Raw genomic sequence first — 22,685 nt, 5'->3', positions numbered from 1 at the left:
AAGTTTTACATAATTTAGATTTTTGTATTACCACAAAATAACATTTTTCTCAAAAGCCTTTGTTGCCAGGAGGATTTGGACCTGCCTTTTCGGTAAACCCTGTTTGTAACTATGTTGTCAACGGTCTGTGAAAGAAGATTTAAGGAAAAGGCTGCGCGTATTCTTGGTGGTTGCTGTAATGCAACTTACAGAGCAGGTCAAAGCAGGCTCATGCTTTATTGACTCTCAGCAGCATGTTTTCCAATGGAACTGATCATAGGGACTGTGAAGCTGCTACACCATACCCAGTTAACACGTTGGTTGATCATTACAAGATAGAAGCAGCAGAAAAAGGGGATACTGAAGCTGAGAGAGCGATTTTTAAGCCTGTGTTCAGACTAGGTGGCAGCGTCATGTCTGTACCAACAGGCTGGGAGGGCTGAAGCGTGCGAGGGAAACTGAGGGATGCGCTTGGCTGCTGCCAGACTCCACTGCTGCAAGTGTTTAAGTCACGTGAGTGGGAATCAGGTGCATGAAACATCTCCAGGAATCACGGCTCCTGCATGACCAGTTTCCCTCTTCTACACCAGTCAGTATTTCTTGTATATTGGTGCTTTTTCATTTTTATTTTTTTGAATCTTCATTTTTGCCCTCATTAACTTCCACTTCTTAGCAAAAAGCTAGGTTTGGGGGAAAATCAGCAGGATTTTTTTTTATGCTGAAAACATCAGTGCAGAGTGTTTGACTATTCCAGAATGTCTTAAAGAAAAGAAAAAAGAAACAGAAAAAAAGAAAGTTACAGAAGCCAGCCCTTGGCATGTAGGTTTCAGCTTTGACAAGTCGACATCTTCTGCCTAAGAAAAGATGTGCTAGAAACCTCTTGGCCAGCTTTATTGTGCGCTACATGGGCCATAGCTCAGTGCTGGTCCCCAGCAGGCAGTAGCCTGCAAAGGCTTGGTCTGTACTTAGGTCACACCCGAATGGCTGTTAACAGTTCAAATGGTCCTCATTTCCATGAGAAAGAAATTGAGACAAAAAGAAGAACCAGAAGTTTCTTTTATAACAGGTTTTGTCAAATATGCACTCTTTGGCACTCTGAAAATGAACAAAAACCGTCAGAAAAAATGCAAATAGAAATAAATGCACATCTTAGTAGCTTATCCCCCCCACCTTAATTTTTCTCTTAGAAGAAAAATTTTAATATTTTTTGTATTCTCATTGGTAAGGTTGGGAGAAACGCAAGTTCTGTCAAATCACAAGCTGTGGGATACTCTGCAGGTCATTAAATCAGTAAACAGATTTCCTTTTCAAGAGTTTTCAAGTGCTATATATTCCTTTTCCCCTGAGCAAACAAACTTTCTTCTTTTTTTTCAAGACGTGAGAAGGAGTTACGTTTGAGTATTTGGCTGATGGAAAGTAGCTCATTTCACAAAGGCTTGTGGTGTCTCATTGGGAAGGGAATAACCAGCTCTGGCAGGGAATGAAAAGCCCTTCCCGTCCCGTAGGTTCACACGGGCACTTTTCTGCGAGGCGGGTGGGCAGAGCACGGCTTTGGCAGTCTCACAAGGAGCGTCTCCAGCAGTTCAGGGGCAGAGGTCCTGGGCACTGCACAAAAGGCACGTTCAGGCAGAAGGAGATTTGGCAGTTGGGCTGAACATTTATTTAAAGCCTGTTCTCCCTCTTGGGCTTCTCAGAAATATGTGAGGGGTGCCCGGCAGCTGCAGCAGTGTGACCCCCTGGTAGAAGCATCATCTGTTAACATGCCAACTAAATCCCACTGCCGTGCGATGTCAGCATCTCGGCGCTGCAGCAGTGGATCTCAGGGCTCTCCAGGGCCGATGGCCATCACCTTTTGGGCCTTCTGTTGGTTCCTCTGTGTTGCCCACCTCCCCAGCTGTCTCTCTGGGGCTGGATTGATGAAGTTTTCCAAACTAGGACGCTACCCTAGGGCAGGACAGCGGGGGAACACAGGGCTGTGGGAGGCTGGTGTTGCGCATGCACAAAGTTTCATGCAGGCACCAGGCACCTCCTTCTTCTCCATAGTCTTCCCTTCATTTGAAGGGGTGGCATTCAATTTGAAAGTGGAGGTAGAGCTAACTGCCAGTTTGTTGCTCGTGGCGAGTTCTGTAGCCTTGGATTTAGGAAGCCTCTAGGTGCCACTGCTAGGAGATGGCCTGAGGGTGCAGCAGAGCTCTGCCCTCTGCAGCTGACATTGGATGGAAGCTTCCTGTGATCAAGATCTTTCCACCTTGTATAAAACCCACACACACAGTTGAATAGTCACCTCCTGTTGTACAGCTGTGTGGGAAGATGAATCCAGCCGCCAGCAGGCCCAGCAAATAGGGTTGTGCCATTCCAGTAACAGCATCTTCCCAAGTTGCTCATTGTGATTCCCTGGTCCCTTCCTGGAATATTTCGGCTGTGCGAGTCTCAGTGCCATCTCTCTTCCAAGGTTGAAAGACATGCTGTCCTTGAGGGCTGGCTGTTTGAAACACCCACACAAATGAACTTTTCTTGAAAACAAGATTTATTAAAAATAGGAGGAAAGTCAGATCAAAGAGCATGATGTGCTCAACTCAGAGGGACAGATAATCTGTATCCCAGAATATTAAAACTCTGGTAGAGGAAATTCAAGTCCAATGCAAGTCTTTGTAATGAGTCTGTCAAATCAGAAAGTGCCATCTGACTAGCAATTAACAGATTCTTTAGCATCTGTGTTTAAAACAATGGGAAGTTACTGGAGCAAATTAATTATTCTAAACTCAACAGTATGCAAAGTTTCAGAACACACTTTGAAGGACAAAATAACTAAAGAATTGTAGGTAAATGTGCCCTGCCGTTCAGGGGGACACGGGCAGGCTGGAGAATTGGTCTGGCAAGAACTTCATGATATCCAACAAAAAGAAAAGTCAAAGTCCTGCACCTGAGGAGGATAACCCCTGCACCAATATACTCTGGGGACCAACTGCCAGGAAAGCAGCTTCACAGGAAAAGGACTTGGGAGTCTCAGTGCACAGCATGAGCCAGCAGTGTGCCCTTGCAGCAAAGGAGGTGATCTGTGTCCTGGGCTGCATTAAGTAGAGCATTGCTGACAGGTCAGGGAGGTGGTCCTTCACTCTACTCATCTCTGGTGAGACACATCTGGAATGCTGGGTCCAGCGTTGGGGATTGTTCAGCCTCAAGAAGAGATGACCTCGGGGTTTCATCCGTTGTCAGGGCTTGATGGTAGGGATTAAAGACGAGCCTTCTCAGTCTCAGTGGTGTCTAGTGGCAGGATAAGGGGCGATGGAGACAACTTGAAATACAGGAAATTCCATTTAAATGTAAGTACAGTCTTTTACTGTGTGGGTGGTCAAACACTGGAAGAAGTTGCCCAGGAAGTTTGTGGTCTCCCTCCTTAGAGATATCCAAAACCCAAATGAGCAAGGTCCTGGGCAACCTGCTCTATCTGACCCTCCTTTGAGCAGAGAGTTAGGACTAGAAGATCTCCAGAGGTGTCTCCAACCTCAGTGATTCTGTGATCTCTGCTTTCCCGCTGCCGAGTTAGCCATGAACATGGTTTCTCTGATGCGTGTAGTCCCCCTTGTGTAGGGAGGAAGAAGCTTTGCACATCAGGGAGCACTAAGCTATAAGCTGGCACAAACTGCTCTGTTTCCCTCTCTGGGCCTACTGAAAGGTTTTTGCTAAGACATTGACCGTCACAATCACCAAAGTATTTTTTTTATCAGCCTAAGAGCAAACAAACAGTGAGATTTGTTTACATGTTTACAGATGCATGTCTGAATGCACTGATGCAGGGAGAAGTTCAGACATTAGATATTCCCAATGTAATTGTAGTCTTCATCCATTAGCCAAAATGTCACTTCCCTCTCTTTGTGATCAAGTTAATTTAATTCTTGAGCATCTTTCCATTTTCATAGGTTCTTGCTTCACTGAGTCAGGTTCCTGTACTAAATTGAATAACAGTAAGCTCCTAGAGCAAAACTGTGTGAGATTCAGACGTTGGCCGAGCCCTTGCATCAGTACAATTTGCGTGTGTTAGTACAATGGAGCTTTTTTCTGTGCACTTCACAGCTAGCCCTAGCTACAAGAAAAAGAGATCTATTGTCCTGTATGAGATATGTTGTCCATTAAAGGCACAACATAAGCATTTGACACTAGGACTCTGCTTCAGTAAAGAGTCTAATTTTCCTTCCAGCCACAGTATATTTTCATTCCCAGGTATAAATAAAAGGAGAAATACCCACTCAACCTCCAGTTCTCCTTCATGATTGTTGGACAAAAACTCTGATGGAGAAAGGTGTTAGATCTCAGACAGCTGTTTTCCTTCCTGCCTCATGTCACAACAGCCATTCCCAAGTTTTTCCAATTGCAAATCCACTTACAGACCAGCAAGTAATCCAAATATTGATCTGGAATGGAATTAAGTTCCTGTTGGGCTTTCGAAACATTTGTAACCTCTGCAGTCCCTGTTTTGTTGTACAACTGCCCTGGAAACCTCTATCTCAGGACAAAACCCTCTTTTTGGGTTAAAACACAAATGTAGTGGAATCCCCCTGAAAATAAAGTTTCTTTTTCTCTGTTTCTTGAGATTAATCAAGTAATTGTCCTTTGCTGTGCGTTTCACCTGCTCGTCACTACCTACCTTTACATCTTTATATCTTACAAAGTGAAATTTGATAAGATAAGCTCCAACATTGTCTTTAGAACTTTGGGGAGTTCAGGTCAGTCCAGATTTTCTGTAGTTCAAGCAAAGGATGAAACACAGGATTGGTGGGAGAAGAGGTAAGGACAAACTCAAATGCCTTCCTAAGCCTTAAATTGTGTCAGATTCTGTATAACTACAAGTGGATCCACGTGATGCCTGTTTTTCTGTTGTCGTGTTTGAGCAAAAGAAAGAAGAGGCCAGAGAGAAACCCAAGGGAGCAGTTGCCGTTGCAGAAATGGTTTCAGTGCGTCTCTTCAGAAGAGGCCATCACCTCTCCTCTGGATGACCTCTCTTGTCTGACCATGGACTGCTGAGTCCAGCTGACCTTCTGTTTCTCCTGGGTCCTACCAGCCTCTCATTAGACCCTCATCATGCTCTGTTCACTTGTTCAGTCCCCATTTACTCTCTTCTTGTATTTGTCTTTTAACCTGAATTTTTCCTTCCTCTCTGCAATCATCCTGAGGCAATGTCTGCACTTCTCAGTTAAACAGTGCCAGGAGGCTGTGGGGCTGGACCTCAGCTGTCTGTCCTGCCGTATTGTCAGCACAGATTCTGCCCCTGGTGTTGGATGAAGAGGTCTGGCTCTCTCCTCGACAGTTCAGGAGTGAGGATAGGCCCAGGATCGTTACAAATAGACGTCTCCTACATCACTCATCGTACTTTGGACTGTAAAATAGGTCAATAGTGTAGAAAGGGGTAATGGTGAACAAATTAGCCGAGGAATAGTCCTAGGCACATTTCATTGACTATCATCAACATTAAGGCTAAAAGAACATGCAAAACATATTGTACTTCACTCCAAAAAATGTCATAAAAACAACTGGATGCTTGCTGATATCCTGGAAGTGCTGTGAAGATTTCAGACCAGACCATACTGAGTTTTGTCTTCTCTTCCCTTTCTCCACTTCAGTCTGCCTTCTGGGTACCTTGACCAGTGAAAGCACCACAGAATAGCCTATTTTTGCTCAACTTCTAGCAGAAAAAAGGCTAAGTTCTCTTTTGGAGGAGGCACTGCAGCAGATGTGGGTATATACAAATCCTGAAGGCAGTGAAGTTGCTACAGCACAGCTTTAATATGGGGCCAGTGGTGGCCCAGACAAGATCCTGAGTGCTAACAGAGGTGTGAAGCATCCTCTGATGCTTGTGCTGACTTGGCTCAGTGTTGCCAGTACCTGTACAGCTAGACCAGTGCTGTACTGGTGAAATCCCATTGCAAATTGTGGAGGAGACACATCCACAGACAGAGGACGGGAAGAGATGCATGGTTTTTAGTGCAGCAAAAGGTAGAGAGGTGCCATCATGTTCCTAATTGCTTAGTGGTGAGCAGAGGAGTGACACTGTTTGTGTGACGCTGTTTGTAGGTGACAGAGCTATTTAGTTTGGCCCAACCCGAGTAAAATGATGGGGAACTTCATAGGACCCAGCAATACAAGAGGAGCAGGCGTTGTGTTCAGCAGAGAGGCTGAAGGATCACAAATTAATCGCACTTGCTGTTACAGGCTGTAATCCTCCCCTCTGATAGGGTGTGGAGAGGCTCGCTTGGCATTAAGGGCTTTAGGGAGGGCTCAAATTGTGCTGCCTGCAAGGATCAAATGTGTTCTTCCCCGTCAAGTATGACCGTGAAGTGAGGTCTGAAAAAGCCTCAGGATGCTGCTTCTGAAATCCAAGCACTTCACATAGGTGAGGAAGTGATGCAGGCCTCACCGCCTGCCAAGCGGGGCGTCTTCGGTAAGTTGGCTGCTGTAATTCCTCAGCTAGGGGAAAGTACATGCCAGAGACGCGTTAAAACTTCTCTGGTGCTTCCCGAGCTCTGAGATTGCCTCTCTCCACATTGGGCAACACCAAGCTTGTTGCTCAGAAATGTCTTGGTCTCGTAGACATAGGAGCCAGTGTTGGTGGTGGGGTCTGTGCTTGTCCATTATGGCCTCTGCGTCCTGTAGTAGTACTCAGATGATCATAGGGATGCCTGTGGAAGGATGGAACTGTCCCGGAGTATGTGTGGCACCTTCTCGTGCAACAAAACCTCACACTGCCATTGACAGAAAGCATGGCCGGGGAGCGAGGCTCTCTGCAGTGCCCCCTCCCTTTCCTTCTTTATACCCCGACGTGATGCCGCGAGTATTAAAGTGTTGGGCTGTCTCCGGACCGTAAAAGCGGTGATTGTTTTCTGAGGGCATCTTGCAAGTGAATGAGACTTTGTAAAAACAACTAATTCTCGTTGCTCCGGGAGGTGATTTGTGATAAGGCGTGACGGAGAGAGCCGCTTTCAAAAATGTGAAGGGTCTCCGGCCGTGGCCAGCAAAGGCGGTGCACTGTGGCGTGTGTGCTGGTTTATACATATGTGGTGCTATTTCTGATGGTTACCATAGCAACATTGGATTCCTGTGATATATGCTCTGCCTTGTGAAGTGCGAACACACAGAGGTGCTTGGAAGTGGCTTCGCAAAGAAAAGCCTCTGGTGCTCCCGTGTTCCTGCACGTGCACCCCAGCCCAGCTCTTGCCGCAGACCCTCAGCCTCCAGTACCTCCTCTCAGTCACTTGTCCTCCGTAACTCAAAGTGGGGAATCAGCACAGGGCGAGGGACTGTGGTAATGGTCAGTGGGCATGAGAAGACGTTTCGGATTTCTTTTTCCGCCTTCTTTTCAGCAGTTTGCTCTTTAACAGAGCTTCAAAAGAGCTCTTTTGCTCTTTCCCCCCCCCCTCCATTCACAAAGCAAGGTATTGAACTTGAGACTGCAGTACAGACCTAGACATGAGCCATGAAAACCAGGAATGTTAGGGAGTCGTCTTTTGTCCTTGCACAACATAGCTCTTTCACAGGCTTCAAAATCTGGCTAAGAAAAAAATGTAATAAAGCAACAAGTTACCTTGCTGTGTCCTGGATAAATGTGTCTTCAGGGGGTCTGATGGAATGGGGAGGGCATAAAACTGGTGCAGTTTAAACTGTGCAATGTGGTTTAGGGAGATAGTGTTGGGAGAGCCGAAGGAAGGTATACAGGCTGGATTATCCCCTCTTTCTCCTGAAGAAGGTCTAGAGGTAGCCCATGAAATCGGTGGGAGGCAGGTTTCAAAACAAGCAAGAGGAGTTGGTTCTTTGATCAACAAGTAGCTCAGCTGTGGCTGTGTTAGTGCAGCATTGTCAGTGTGTGTTGTTATTGATAATTGACATGTCATTCAATTATTGTGACCGCATTAGTTGTCATTAGTCGTGTTCTGTCAAGTTGTGTTATCTGACTGCTGAGAATTAATTTGCAAAGTTTCCTTCAAACCCGTGTATCCCCTCCACAGCATCTCTGTCATTTTTTTGTAGGATTTTTCCGTCATTCATTTGATGAAGTCATGACTTCTTAGTACTAACCCATCTTTTGCTTCACATATTCCTCTTTTCTGTCCCTTCTATCACAAAAGGATGGTACATAAATGCACAAAATCACAAAAAGCGTAGTATATAATTATGATTAGATTAGAAATATTCAAGAAGTCAGCTGTTAGATGGCAGTGATACTGGCAAATAATGATCATTGGTGTCATGTCAACACAAGCAAAAGCAATTATTTTTGAGCCATCTACCACCACAAAAGCAGGTGTAGGAAGAAACTACCAATTAAAGATGAAAATACTTGAGGTCAGGTATGTAGTCTATGATTAAACTGGTACTTAATGCACAATTTTTCTTTCGCTATTCTGTTGAGCTCTTTCCCTGTGTTACTAAATTTCTGTGGCTGTTTGAAACTCTTTGGTTACAGGTTTCGGCCAACTCCTACTTTATTGTTGGACTTGTGTTTTTAGGGTGAGCTGGTTGCCTGGACCCTGGGGATTACCTCGTCTCTTGAAATCCTAAATGTGTCAGGCAAGCACTGGTGTGTCAGCAGTCAGATACAACTGCGTTTTGTCTGCTGCTCTTCACATGGTCATTGTTTATGACAAAGCAACGCTGCCCCAGAACATGATCCCTTTGCTCAGGCATCTCCTTGTCTCACCCCACATCCCAAATTCCATTTCATCCGTGTAACATGAACACAACCCTAAATCCTTGCAGAGAAGGAGACTGAATTTATGCAGTTCTAAATAAGAAATGTTGTTCCCAGCAACGTGGATCAGATTTGAGGCAACAGGACTGAAGGGTGCAAGGCGTCCATGGCGTCCCTAAACAGTAATTCTCTTGACTTGTGTTTCTGAAGCAACAGCCATCTCAGAGGAGCAGGCTTGACCGCTGGCAGAAGTCTCCTAGCAATCTGTTTGACTCAGGGCACCAAGACAGCCTCATAAAACCTTGCACAAAAGAGGGCAATATTGAAGTTACCAAGCAACAGAGAATGTGGTATTTACATCTAAACCACAGAAGTCCTGGGCAAGGGGGCAGAAGCGCAGGAGTTTTTCCTGAGTTCTTGGTACACTTTGTACCCAGCCCCATAGAGGGTAACGAAATGGAAATGGTTAAGTGCGCATTTTTAAAAGATGTTACACTGAAAATGGAGTTGCACACTTGCTGTGTTATTTTATGATACTCCTGAAGACAGAGGGATGTATCTCCCATATTACTAGAAGGCTCCTGAAAGCACCACTCGTTCCCTTTAACTTCAGGTGCCTGCAATAGAAACAACTTCATCTGACCCAGTCACAGAGCCCCCTTTTCCAGGCCAGGGGGAGAACTGGCCCTTTCACCAAGGTGATCCATCAGATGTACTGCACACTCCTGGTTTAGGACAAGATGACGTGCCTTCTCCATGACTCTCTGGTCGGATGACTAGTTCCGCCACAGACATCTGCGCTCAGACATGCCCGTAGCCAGTGCCCCTGAAAACTGGTACAGATCCAGAGTCATAAAGCCATCGTAAAGGCGACTGGTGCAAAGAGAGGCACCTGAAACCTCTAACGGAAAAGCCAGAAGGGGGTTTCTGTGCTCTCATGAGGGAGCTCTCTTGGTGTTCCTGTGTGGCAACAGTCCACAAAAGCACTGTACTGGAGCAGCCTAAAGCACTGCCAGCCCAGTTCCCTGACTGTGAGAAGGCACATCCAGAATCTGAGGGAAAGGGTGTAGAAACATTGCAAGTGTGCAGTGATGTTTCTCTCCGTGGATCTAAGCTCAGCTTCATTCAGTGATTCTTTCAACTTCCACAAAACCCTGAGACAATAAATTCACAGTTTAGTTGTGTGTTGTATGAAAATGTACTTCCACTTAACTCTTTTTAAACTTACAATCTGCTCTATTCATCCCTACATTTTTGTTCTTCACTCACCCCACCCGTCCCAATCTCTTTTCTCTCCAAATTCACAAGTCCGTATCCATTTAGTGTCTCCTAGTGTGGAAGCTATATCCTTTTGGGGATAGAGAAGTGAGAACTGGGTATTGTTTTCAAGATGAAGGCCCACCATCGATTTATGGAGTGCCCTAATAATGTTTGCAGTTTTATTCTCTGTCCTTTGCTGACATTTGATTGCTTTCACATTGCTAAGCATTGAACTGCTCTTTGCAGGAAATAACCATAAGGACTCTGAGATCTCTCCTCTGAGTAGTACTAGCTAATTCTGAACCCATCATTGTTTATATCTATAGCTGGGGTTGTTTTTCTGAATGCATTACTTCGCATCTATCAACACTGAATTTCTTCTGCCATATCATTGCCAGTCACTTAGAATGATGCCATACTTCTGCAGTTCTTTACAACCAGGTTTTATTTTCAGTACTTGAAATTACATTTTCTTATGACTAATTTTGTCAGCTCACTAATCATTTGCCGTTTCAGATGGTTTTTGAATATGGGGAGAGGCTCAAACTCCATCAGTAGCTTCCCACCCCCTGTTTCCTCTGTCTTAACTGGTTGGTAGCCTAGGAGCCCTTCCCTCTCAGCTGCAGTAATACTTGTAACGGGAAGATAAATAGCTGATGCTAACAACAAGCCAAGCATGGAGATACACTGGCCCCGTGGAGACAAGTCCTCCACTGTCCAGGGCGATGCCTGAAGCCAGTGCAGAGAGTTGCCTGACGGAGCTCACCTTTTTAGCAACTGCAAAAGGAGTTTGTGGTGACAAGCTTGGATTTAGCTGTCTAAAATGGGTTGGGAATTTTGTATTCCTGGCTTTCTCTAGCTCATGCTGTTGGTGTGTTAATTTGTGGTTTATTAATGCCCCTGCCAGTTTGCCTAGTGCATACCGAGGAGCAGTGCAGCACTTCCATGTCTGGTTTTCTTTAGGGTGGATACTGTCTGGTCCTAGTAAATTGTTATTATTAGTTTATCAATTTTTCTGAAAAACTCTTCATCTGCTGCTTCAGTTTAAGAGTCTTTCCAGTGATTAAGGGATTGGAGCATTTGTCATATGAGGAGAGGCTGAGAGAGCTGGGGTTATTTAACCTCAAAAAGTGATGGCTCAGAGGGGTTTATCAGTGTCTTTAAATACCTCATGGCAGGGGGAGTATAGAAGATGGAGCCAGGCTCTTCATAGTGGTGCGCAGTGAAAGAGTAAGAGGCAATGGGCGCAAATTGAAATACAGATTTCCTTTAAACATTTTTATTTTGTTTTATTTTGTTTTATTTTATTTTGTTTTATTTTGTTTTATTTTATTTTGTTTTATTTTGTTTTATTTTATTTTGTTTTATTTAAGTTTAGTTTAGTTTAGTTTAGTTTAGTTTAGTTTTACTTTATTTCTTACTGTGAGAGTGGTTGAACACTGGCACAAGTTGCCCTGACAGGTTGTGGAGGCTTCAGGCTTGGAAATATCCTTAAAGCCAACTGGGCACAGTTAACAACCGGCTGTAGCGGACCCTGCTTTGAGCACGGAGGATTGGATAGCTGATCTCCAGAGGTGTCTCCAGCCTCCGCGTTTGAGTTGTACCACCGCAGGCTGTAACAGTGAGACCCCCCCCAAGCTCTGCTGTGAATATTTCTGCAAACGTGAGCGGTTTGGTCTTGGCCGTGCCTTTCTTGGGCACTCCCTGTACACCTTGACCATCTTTTAGTTTTATAGGCTCTCTGGTAGGTTTCTGATTTTTGGAAAAACTTTATGATTAGTTTTTATGGTTTTCAGAATATTGCTTCTTAAAACATTTTCTGGCCTTACCATGACTGGAAATTGTGCAGTTTCCTGTTTTTCTCATTCTCAGTTTCCACTTTCTGAAGCATGTCATTTTACTCTTAATAGTCTCCGTTAATCTGCTATTTAACGACGAGAACTCTTTTCTGGTCTCTTTATTCTAAGCCTCTAATATGGTTACTTCATGTAATTTCCTTGCCACTTCCAAGCAGTTTATCTTTTTGGCGGCTGCTTTTAATTTAAGTTTAGCGAGTCCCTTGTCCTGTCTTTGGATGGGATGAATCACCTTACAGGTGCCTGTTAACACAGTCAGCTTGGATTACACACCTAACTTTAAAATGAGGGTCGTTTTAGCCCACGAATCCCTGCTGTGTGTGACCTGCCCTGTTCCTAATACATATAAGAAAAGGCTGTTTTCTTGCCTGGAAACTACCACACCGTATAGGACTCTAGCTGAAAAACTGAGGCTTGTCTTTGTCTGTTTCACCATCTCTGCATAATATCTGTTTAATTTTCTGACAGATATATCTAATTATTGCGTGATTAAATAAAAAAATATTGTATGTTAAAAGTAAAACCACCTGTTTGACTTTTTTTCCCCGGTAACTGATGTTGAGGGTCCTCACTGTTATGCTGTTAAAAATGAACAAACGTTTTCATTTGAGGTTGGTAGATCTGGGGGAATAACTCCACTTTGTCAGCCGCATGTTACTGTAACAAGGAGAGTATTGCCACTGAGAACTCAAACAACCCACGAAGGGCTTGCTTCATTGCTGGTGATTTATGCTGATTATTTTGAATTTAAAAATGTACTTGGTGGAACTGGGTATTTGGGTCTGTGAATTGCACACAGGCACTACTGGGACAAGTACCAAATACCAGAGTGTGGCCTTGGTGGGTGCCATTCATTGGTGTGGTGGATTCGGTGCCTGCTCAGCATGGGTGTAAATGGGGGGGGACACTGATGAAGCTGTGTCCCCTTGTTCTCTGCCAGAATATCCACCTGGTGGCCAAGTGGCTGAGTTCTCTGGAGAAGAAGCTGGAGCAGCACAGTGAGGGTAGCCACCAGAATTTCCGTGTCTTCATGAGTGCAGAGCCGGCGCCCTCCCCTGACAGCCACATCATTCCCCAGGGCATCCTGGAGAACTCCATCAAAATCACCAACGAGGCCCCGACCGGGATGCACGCCAACCTGCACAAAGCCCTCGACAACTTCAACCAGGTAGGAGCACAGCGGGGCTTGCGCCAGCAGCTGTCCAACAGTTCGGCTTGGAGCTGCTGGAGCCCCATGTAGAGTGTGACGTGTGGGGGCATTGCTGCTCCCAGGCAGCTGATGTGCGAGTCGTTTTGCATCCTGTAGTCTCTGGATCCAACAACCCCCTCCTCTCTCCTCCAGGAGCAGGGCACAGATCTCTTTCCAAGCACTGATTTTCCCAAGAGAGAACTCAGGTAATCCTGAACGGCCTCTTTCTTATAGATGGTCACAGGATACCAGACTTCTGCCCACTTTAAACGTTTTCTCACCAATGTATGATCCTTAGAAAGGCTATTTTGTTACTGAATCAAACTTCTGAATGCAGCATTTGGGAGGCTTCTGTCACGTTTCAATTTGATTTCGGCGTTTGCGTCCGTCATTTTTGGGCTGGCCAGTGACAGGGAGAGGTGAGCAGGTTAAACTTTGGGATTTTTCCCTTCTGTTTAACCAGGGTTAGAGGTTCAGAACTGCTGATACAATCACATCCCATGTCACTCTTCAGAGCAGCATAGGGGGACCGGTGTTGTGTGGCCAAAGGCCATTCGGCTCGAAACCTTGCAGACATCAGAAGGGCTGCAAATGAGAGCTGGAATCTCCCCGCAGGGAGGACTTGCTTTGCCAGGCGAGGTAAAGCAGGCCGTCTAGAGAATTGCTGGCCCGCAAGAAGAACCGCCGCTGGCAGGTCGCTTGTTGCTTTCATTGCGTGGCGACCACCTACACGCGCTCCCGTTGCAGCAGGCACCGTCCCCGCTCTTTGTTGCTGGAACTGCAGCCGAGCCTCTTGTGCAGGGGACACAAAAGCGAAGTGTGCGGAAATGATGGGAAATGTTCTTTTCTTGGTGCCACGGAGGGTACGGATCGGTGCTAGAGTCACCCTAGCATGGGGATTAGACCCATGTTGTGGCCTCACTCGGCAGCTCTGGGCGCCGCAGGGCAGGAGGCTGCCGAGATCAAGTGCCAGGGGCTCCCCAGGGAACAGCCTGTGTGTCGGGGCGTGCTGGAGCCTGGTGTGTCTCACTGCTGGAGGTGGCCGTGCCTCTGCTGACCCCGTTTTCTGCATGACACGACAGGCTAAGGACTAACCACTTGCATTTGTGACGATACCTTTCCTAGAGACACAGACCATTGCACTCTGCTGCCTCAGATGCTCAGTACCTTCGCTCACACGTCGCCGTTACCTTGGCACGTTGAGCTCTCACAGCAGGACCCTGGCTGTTAAACCCAGAGCAACTAGAAGGGCCTGAAGGTACTTTCAGCCCTCGGGCTGCCTTTTTAGATGACTAGTGCTGCAGTTACTGCAGCTTCTCCGTGCTGCTCATGACCGTGCTGGGAGCACGCAGGGGCAAACCTTGCGGGATTGCTTTTTTTTGTTTCCATACAGCCTCGTGTAATTTGGGACAGTCATGGACCCCAGGCACTGGTCCATGGGGCAGAGAAATGGGGGAAGCTCACAACTGTTTTTGCACTTAGACGTTGGTATAGAGGGAATATCGAGTGCAGGAGGTAACATTGCTGAGCAGGTGAGGCAGGGAAGCACCGTGCAAGTATTAATGTGAGTAATCAGGGAAAATTATTCCATTTTTAATGTACTGTCATTCATCATCTTGAACTCCACGAAGTGTCCTGGAGAGCAAGGGAGGGGAGAACCTTCACCCCAAGTAACATTTTCATCCTGCCTCTGCTCATTTCAATCAGATAGTAATTAGCATTTTCTAAATTGCTGGAGTATTATAAAATGTCTCTTATCAGAAATCCTGGAGCGAGTGGGTGGGACCCCTTTACACCTCATTTCCCTTCTTTATACAGAATGGATGTTCAAATTTAGCTTTCAGCTGAAAGCTGCAAAGAAGGCCCATTGTTCTGTGCAGGGAATATTGTTCTGCTCTGTAGCTGAAGAAAAATGCACAACTGAAGAGAGAGGCTGAATGAGACTGAGCTGGATTCTCACTCAGTGTTCATTCAGGCAAGCTCCCCTTGGAGCCCAGGGTCGTTTTCTGAAATGAGGAAGGTGTTCCACATATATTTGAACCATTTCTTCATCAGGTTGTTCATAATGAAGGGAGCTTAGAGCGCTGTCTAATCAAGGGGAAAACAGGGTTTGGGATGTTCTTGATCGTCTTGCACACTTTAGAGTAATAGAGTTAGTGAACATCTTACATGCTTTAAAGTAATGGATTCCCCCTTTTCAGCACAGACCCTGAGCTCTGTTATGCTCCCCAGACGATTAGAGGTCTAACATTTTATTTTCTTAAGATAAAGATAAGGAAAGGAAGTCCCGTGGCCGCCCTTTGTAGTCTTTGTCATATAGCAGAGTGGACTTAAAGGGGCTGTCCCTGGGGAGGGAGGGTGGAGGGGCTGGTGTACCTATTCCTCCTTGCTCAGCTGTGCAGGTTGGAGCCACCCTGGACGTGCCATTCCCAGGGAGGTTTTGCAGAATCCTGGGTGAAGGTGCACGCAAGCCCCTCCCAACACATCTATCTCCGAGGTCTCCAGAGATCCGTACTGTTGGCCATGGGAGATCCCATCGGGTTCCTGCCGGGGGGCAGGGGATCTGCTGCCCATCCACGCTGCTCTTGCCGGTGCAGAGCGAGGGCCTGAGCTGTGCAAGCCTTCTCCGGGCTTCAGCCGCAGAAAGGGGGTTCAGCTTCCCCCCGAGAGCCGGGATTCACCCTCATGCCATGCACGCAGCTGCAGCCCTTCATCCTTTCTGCTGCTCTGCTTCCCGTAGCATCGAAGCTCACGCTGCTGGGAACAGGCGTGCCTGCCCAGGCTTTCCCTTGGTGCCCGCCCGCTGAGACACCACTCTCAGCACCATTCAGAGTTCTTTGGACCAGTTCCCTTTGTTCATTTTCATTGATTAAATTACTCAGGCTCCTTACCCTCCACCTCTGACATCACAATTCTGCCTATTCGTTTGCAGATATTCCAAATTTAATCATCACCTGGAAGCTGGGAAAGGAAGCACCCATTGCTGTGCTGGCTTTAAAGGCCTGCAGTAGATTTTTTTAGGTTTTTTGGGGTTTTTTTTACAAGTGCTTGATCTTCTCTGCTTGGATTTTTAGCCATTTCTTGCGTCCCGCCTTTGGTGTGCTGCACAAAGTTGTTCTGTCAGCGAATACCCTGCTGCAGCCCACGGCCGGGCTGGCTTTGTGCAGAGGGTCACAGCAGCAGGAGCAGAGCCTTTCTGGAATAACTCCCTGCTGCTTCAGCCCTGCAGCTCAAAGAAATGCTGCCCCAAGGAATTTTTGTACTCAAGGGGCAAGACAGACTTTAGTGCTTCCAGGTACAGTCCTCCTTCGGCAGGAGCCTTGCTTATGGCCACAGTCCCGGTCCTACTGCTTGCCCTGTGTGGTGCCTATTTCCATTTTCCTGGTGTGGGATGAGTGGCACATGCAGGTGATGGGGCGTTGGGTGGGTGCACGTGTCCTTCCCTTCTTGGCTGTCAGTATGTCTTCCTGTGCAAAGACACTCTGAGTTGGAAAACAAAATATTAATTCAGAAAATAGGCATCAGAATTTGCTGATAAATTTGCAGTGCAAAGCCACTAACTTAGAAAATTAGTGAATGTGTATATTATGCAGAAATGAACTGATTAGGCAAATCAGCTCACCCCTGTCCAAAGTCCGGCGTATTTGGGAGGCCCTGAGAGTCACTGAGACTGAGGGCAGTGTGGGCTTACACAGCCTTGCCTCTCTGCCTGTATTGCAGGACACCCTGGAGATGTGCACCCGGGAGAATGAGTTCAAGAGCATCCTCTTTGCCCTCTGCTATTTCCATGCCGTGGTGGCAGAAAGGCGCAAGTTTGGCCCCCAAGGCTGGAACCGTTCCTACCCTTTTAACACTGGAGACCTCACTATCTCTGTGAACGTGCTGTATAATTACCTGGAGGCCAGCTCAAAGGTGCGTGAAGTGTGCTGGAAGTCCTGGGAATTCTCCTGAAGTGCCATTTCCTTGGTATCTTTGGTTTCATAACCTGACAGTTCGGTATAACTCTGTGTGAGATGGGAAGCTTCAGTGCCACTCACATCTGTAGCAGCTTCCAGATCATAGCAAATAGTGCCTATGGTCTTTATTCATTGATAATGCACAGTGGCCCTTGGTTCAACAGAGCTTAGTATAAATCTGCGTTTCAGTGGGAAACTGCACGAAATCTATTCTGTGATCCCGTTTTCCTTGGGCAGGATTTAACTACTACCTAATATTTGTTTACTTAGAAAACTGAAAGAGTGAAGCAGAAGCATTGGCTGTGCAGATCAGTGCTTGGTGCTGTAGCCTGCAGCTCAGCAGCAGGGCTGGTGGAGCTCTGGCTGTCTGAACTCCTTCAGGCCCTACTGGTTCACTCCTCAGGTCCCATATGATGATTTGCGCTACCTTTTTGGTGAGATTATGTACGGAGGTCACATTACAGATGACTGGGACAGGCGGCTTTGCAAAACCTATTTGGAAGAATTCATTAAGCCAGAAATGCTGGAGGGAGAACTCCTTCTTGCTCCAGGATTCCCCCTCCCAGGGAACATGGACTATAATGGCTATCATCAGGTAAGCTCTTTCTTTTCTGGCATTATTTATACACATAAACGTAATGTCTTCCATAACTGCCCTATAATCTGTTTTAGGAGGCAGTGAATAAGACTGCAGTGTTTCAACACACCTCCTGTTATTTCCCATTATCCTCTGTTTCTGTAGATGTTTCAGCATTCCCTTGGATGAACGAAGTCTAATGGTAATTTGCTACTTCATCATGGGCACATTCTGTTCATGCATGAATAGAACAACTGTATTGGTTCTTGAGACTTGAGCAGGGCTCCTGGAAAATTACATCCACATACTGTTTGCTAAAATGGCTCTTTCAAGCTCCTTTTATCATCAATTTCAATGAGAAACACTGAAGGGTCTTGTTGATCTACTTACTGATCTCATCTGTTTTTTGTACACAAATGCGGTAGCAGTGAAAGGCATATTAGGCTGGTTTTGTTCATAAAACTTAGCTACTGGAAGCTAAATTCCCACAAGAGATTCCAGGATACTGATGCTGAAATGCACAGCGCATAATTGCTAGAGAAGGTCCAGGCCTGAGATATGTAGCCAAGCCAAACTTTAGCAATTACTACATTTTCACAGCAGGAGTAGAAGCAGTTCTGTAAATAATCGTGCACTCCTTTCTCCCACCAGAAACTGGTGTTTCAGCCACAAGCAGAGTTATATCAGCCTGGGCTGACTTACTCAGATGGGTAATAGTTCCCGCGCTGTGAACTCCGCAGGCGAAGTGCCCTGGACTCTGTGTCTAACCTGAAAGTGAATTTCTCTGTGCAGTACATAGACGATGCCTTGCCTGCAGAGTCTCCTTACCTGTATGGCCTCCATCCCAATGCTGAGATTGGCTTCCTGACCCAGACCTCGGAGAAGCTCTTCCGTGTCGTGCTGGAGATGCAGCCTCGGGACACCAGCATGGGCGAAGGAGGAGTGGTGACCCGGCAAGAAACGGTGAGAGTGGCAGAGGAAGGAGCTGTTGTATTTTGATACCTGTCTCGTTCATAAGTAGTTCTGTTTAGCTCAGATTTGTCTCACAACTGCTTACTGTATTGTGTTCTGCCTTTGCTGGGTACAAACTGAGTGTCTAAAACGACCAGCCTCGTATTATACAGAACATCACCACGGTGGGATGTCATTGGAGTATTGTCAGTAATAGGACAGTGGCTTTTAATTACCCCCTGAACTGCAGTGCCTTCATTATCATCCTGTGAAGATATTGCAAATAAACCTTCTGTGGCCTCCACTGTCTCTGAGCCACTGGTCCCTGTGCACCGTGCTGTGACTGGCATACCAATGGGCTCTCTGAGCGCACCACCTGCCAGGTACAGTGTGCCGCCCAGAGCTCAGCCTACCTCCTATCGCTGCTGCTAGGTCCCACCCAGCTCCTAAGCTCCCCGGTGCTTTGTAATTCCTTATTTCCAGCTGAACTCCCTTGCTATGCCTATGTACTGGGCTGATCTCAGCCCTTCCTCTCGAAACTCGCAGCTCATTAAAATTTGGCCCAAGAATGCATAACAAGATCTGAAACAGCCAACACTTACTCAGCTTTTTATTTCAACAGTCTTAAGGTCCCAGCTGTGTTTCAAGCTTTGCAAATTGATGAATGGCGAATAGAAAGCTTATATGAAGTCTGTGGTTTCACACATGCTTCCTTTGGCTTGGTGTGGAGCTGAGGAATTTACTACTTTTGCCTAAGGGGCTCTTAGAAGTGCTTGGCATGTTAAATTTTCAGTTCATACCGGAATTTGAGGTGGAGGAAATAATCCAGAGGTAGAAAAGCCAAAGAAGATGCTCAAAGACAGTGAAAGTGACTCCTTCTTCTCCCCTCCCAGTCCTTTTGCTATTGAAATACAATTAAACTCATTGACCAGATAAGCAAAATTGTCAGTGAGTGATCCAGCAGTGGTATCACGGGACGCAGTTACCCTGCAGACTCCTGGTCACCGTCAAGAAGACTGTCCCAGGAGCACAGAAGTCCTTGTAGGTTTCATGATCTCTCTAAGAAGAAAAGCTGCCCAAAAGCAACCTGAGTGTCACCCCACTGCACTGCATTGTGCCTGGGGGCATGATCCCACAGCTAATCTTCTTCTGGAGGTGATCTCTGTCATTACATGAGCTGTAACTGGCATTGGCTGTATCTTTTTCACTTGGTCCTCAAATGAGAGTGAGTTAAGAGTTGTCTCTGAGCTCCTCCATCTGAGGTTTTCCAGCCCCTGTTTCGGCTGAGACTGTTTTAGGTAGCTTGCAGGGAAACTGCGAGCCTGTCATTTTCCTGAGGCTCTGACAAGTTCAGTTACTCCCACAGGTTTCTGAGGCCCCATTACAGAAAACAAGCTGTAATTGTGAAAAAATCAGAGCCGAAGGGATTTGCAGGGGAATTTCAAATTACAGGGTATTTCTATACTGCACCTGAGGTGCAGCCAAAGAGCTTTTCCACACGAGCTTTAGCTTGAGCCACCTAGCTGGTTGCAGTAACAGCCTACCCCTCACCACCTCTTCGTAACGTCTGACGCAAGCATGGGGAGTTTGGAAGAGCAGCAATGGAGGGAAGTCGGAGTACAGCATCCAAGTGGGCATGGCAATGAAATTACCCTGGGCTGCCTCTGACACTGGCTGGCAGCTGTCGCTGGCACCCGCATGCCAGGTTTTGCACATCAGATCGTAGACTTGTAACTGCATTGTGCGTTCCTGAAAGATCCCCAAGCAGCAGAAGACTTGCTCAGGTTCCAGCGCAGAAGTAAAGAAAAACATTGCTTGAAAGACTTCCATACCAAGCTGCCTAACGGTCCTCGTAAACCTGAAAGACACAGCTGATCCCATGAAGATTAGGGGCTTCGTGCCTCGTTATCAACCAGAAAGGTTTTTGTCCGCTTTATTTATTCTTTTAGACACTAGAAACATCCTGTTGCGTTGGAACTCTCCATGTTTAGTATTTAGAGATACAAAGCGCTGTTTCCAAATCAAGCTGTGATGGTGACCAGAAAATAATTTTGGTTTATTATGCTTTCTTCCACGGCTTTATTAGTTCAAAATGCCAAGTTCAGCTTAAAATTAAATTTTATGTAATCACCTCTCTCTATCAATATACCACAGAAAACCAGCTCATAAGCTCACTTGTCCTGAGGCTCAGCTGAGGCTATAGCCCCATCCGTCTTCTTGCATTGAACGTGACCTTAGGAGAAGTAAGAATACAGGCTTGAGACCCAAGAAGAAAGGGGACTGCTACATGTCATAGTGACTTTTTTAAACCATCATTTTGAAAGCTTCCTGTCTGACATTAACTTTTGTAAGCATTTGAATTTTAATAGGATGGGGCAAGCTCTCTGAAATGTGTCGTGCCCAGCGCAGCTGACACAGATTGTTTCGGAGACACTAAGTGGCAGATGGAGTTTTCAGACTGCAGTCAGGCAGCTGTCAGCTGAGGAAGCTCGGCGGGTCATTCACTAACATCCCTCTCTTTTTCATTCGGCACACAGGTGAAAGCTCTTCTGGAAGAGATGTTAGAGAAATTGATGGATGATTTTAACATTGCAGAACTGATGACAAAGGTGGAGGAAAGGACGCCATACGTTGTGGTTGCCTTCCAGGAATGTGAGCGCATGAACATCCTTACCAGTGAAATAAAGCGCTCTCTCAAGGAGCTGGATCTGGGGCTGAAGGTAGGAGCTCTGGATGCTTGTGATTGCAGTGTTGTAAAATCCTGATGAATGGAAAAAGTGCTCAGGGAATAAAAGGGGTCACACTCTGTATTCAGCACTCCTGGCTGCAAAACCAACTTGACTCCATGGGGAAGAGTTCACAAATGGATTTCAAATGGTACATTGTCCTCAGGCACTGAGAGAGGTTAAAGATACACATACTGATGACTTCTTTTGGGAACAGAGACCAGGCATTTCTGTCCATCTGATGTTGTAGCACAGTGATGATAGGTTACTCAGAAATTGAGATGTGGCCTATTTAAACGAAAGCCAAAAAATCACACCTTTTCATGAAATGCCCAGGTACTGGGGTGAACTTTTAACAAAGTGTCGTTAAAGTCACAAGCTGAGCTGAAATCAAAGGAAAAATTGGTCATCTGTAAGGTCACAAAATGTCCAGATCTATAAGAGAAAAAGCCTAAAAACTTCAGAGTTTTGGAAGAGATGCAACTCCCCTTGCTGGGTAAGAGTCATTTGCTAATGGAGGAGGGTCAGAAGCAGACCTTTGCTATGGAGATACTGTCCATGATTGCTTCACCCACAGTTCTTCTCCATTCTGGTAAGAAACTAGGCTCTGCTCCAGGAAGGTGATGTCTGTGTCCCTCTCAGTGGTGGCTTTGGCCATTGCTTATGGAGACCAGTGAGGAGCTCTGGGGCTGGCAGGGTGTACCAGGCAGAATGCATATTTCTAGGTTCAACACGATGTGCCGAAAGGCTGTACTTTGAGGATGCATCCACTGGTAGAGGAGGTCATCTGCCAAATCCCCTCCCAGGCCGTTGGTGGGACAAAATATAAAAGGCTACTGACTTCCCATTAGGGGATAAACCAGCCTAGATCAGATTGCACTGCAAGTGAGGACCTGCATAGTTAGCCCTGGGGCCCTGTAGCAACGTTTCGCCTTCACCTTGTCATGCCAAAAGACTCTTCACCATAGCCAAGTGCTGCACATCCCTTGGAAAGGCCTAAGTGTAGAAAAGGAATGCTGCCTGGAGCTTCCAGCACAAAGCTGGTGGCTTCAGTGCTACCCTGATGTCTCCCCTGCACCATCGACACAAAGTTGTTCCCTGATTTCATCGTGTGAGGCAGCAATTAAGGACATCAGTCGCTGAGCGGTCCCTGTCCCATTGTTTCCTGAATGACAGGTTGTCGTCCCATTTTGCCAGAAAATCAGCTCGCAAAAATACTTTGCATAGCGTGGGAACCATTGCATTGGAAGGGACTGCGACTACTTTGTATGACCCCGTTAGTAGAAAGAGCTGAGAGGTGAGCAAGGAGGACCTGTCCTGAGACTGAGTGACAATCCCAACCCTCTCCTGAGGGCAGCTTTGAAGAGACGTCTTCAAAGAACATATCCGCAGCATGCAGACAGAGGTGCTAGGGTTGGCTCTGGGATTTCAGACGGCTGCAGCTAGCAGTAGGGATAGCACTAGGCTGCTTCTAAACCCCAGCCACGTTGTGCTGTGAAACCAGCAGCTGC

The 22,685-nt window shown here is 46.4% G+C and overlaps 1 protein-coding gene across 1 annotated transcript in view; it reads left to right on the top strand.

Moving 5' to 3' along the window:
* DNAH9 (dynein axonemal heavy chain 9) overlaps positions 1–22,685 on the top strand; it is a 204,454-nt gene that overhangs the window by 168,802 nt on the left and 12,967 nt on the right. The window contains exons 65-69 of the mRNA XM_086473546.1: positions 12,716–12,943; positions 16,685–16,876; positions 17,324–17,515; positions 18,290–18,460; positions 20,986–21,168. Of these exons, the coding sequence (XP_086329672.1) occupies positions 12,716–12,943; positions 16,685–16,876; positions 17,324–17,515; positions 18,290–18,460; positions 20,986–21,168 (966 nt within the window). The remainder of the gene's footprint in view (positions 1–12,715; positions 12,944–16,684; positions 16,877–17,323; positions 17,516–18,289; positions 18,461–20,985; positions 21,169–22,685) is intronic.

This window comes from Leptosomus discolor, chromosome 15 (assembly GCF_034619465.1).
Source record: "Leptosomus discolor isolate bLepDis1 chromosome 15, bLepDis1.hap2, whole genome shotgun sequence".
Lineage (NCBI taxonomy): Eukaryota > Metazoa > Chordata > Aves > Leptosomiformes > Leptosomidae > Leptosomus > Leptosomus discolor.
This window is presented reverse-complemented; position numbering and strand designations above follow the sequence as displayed.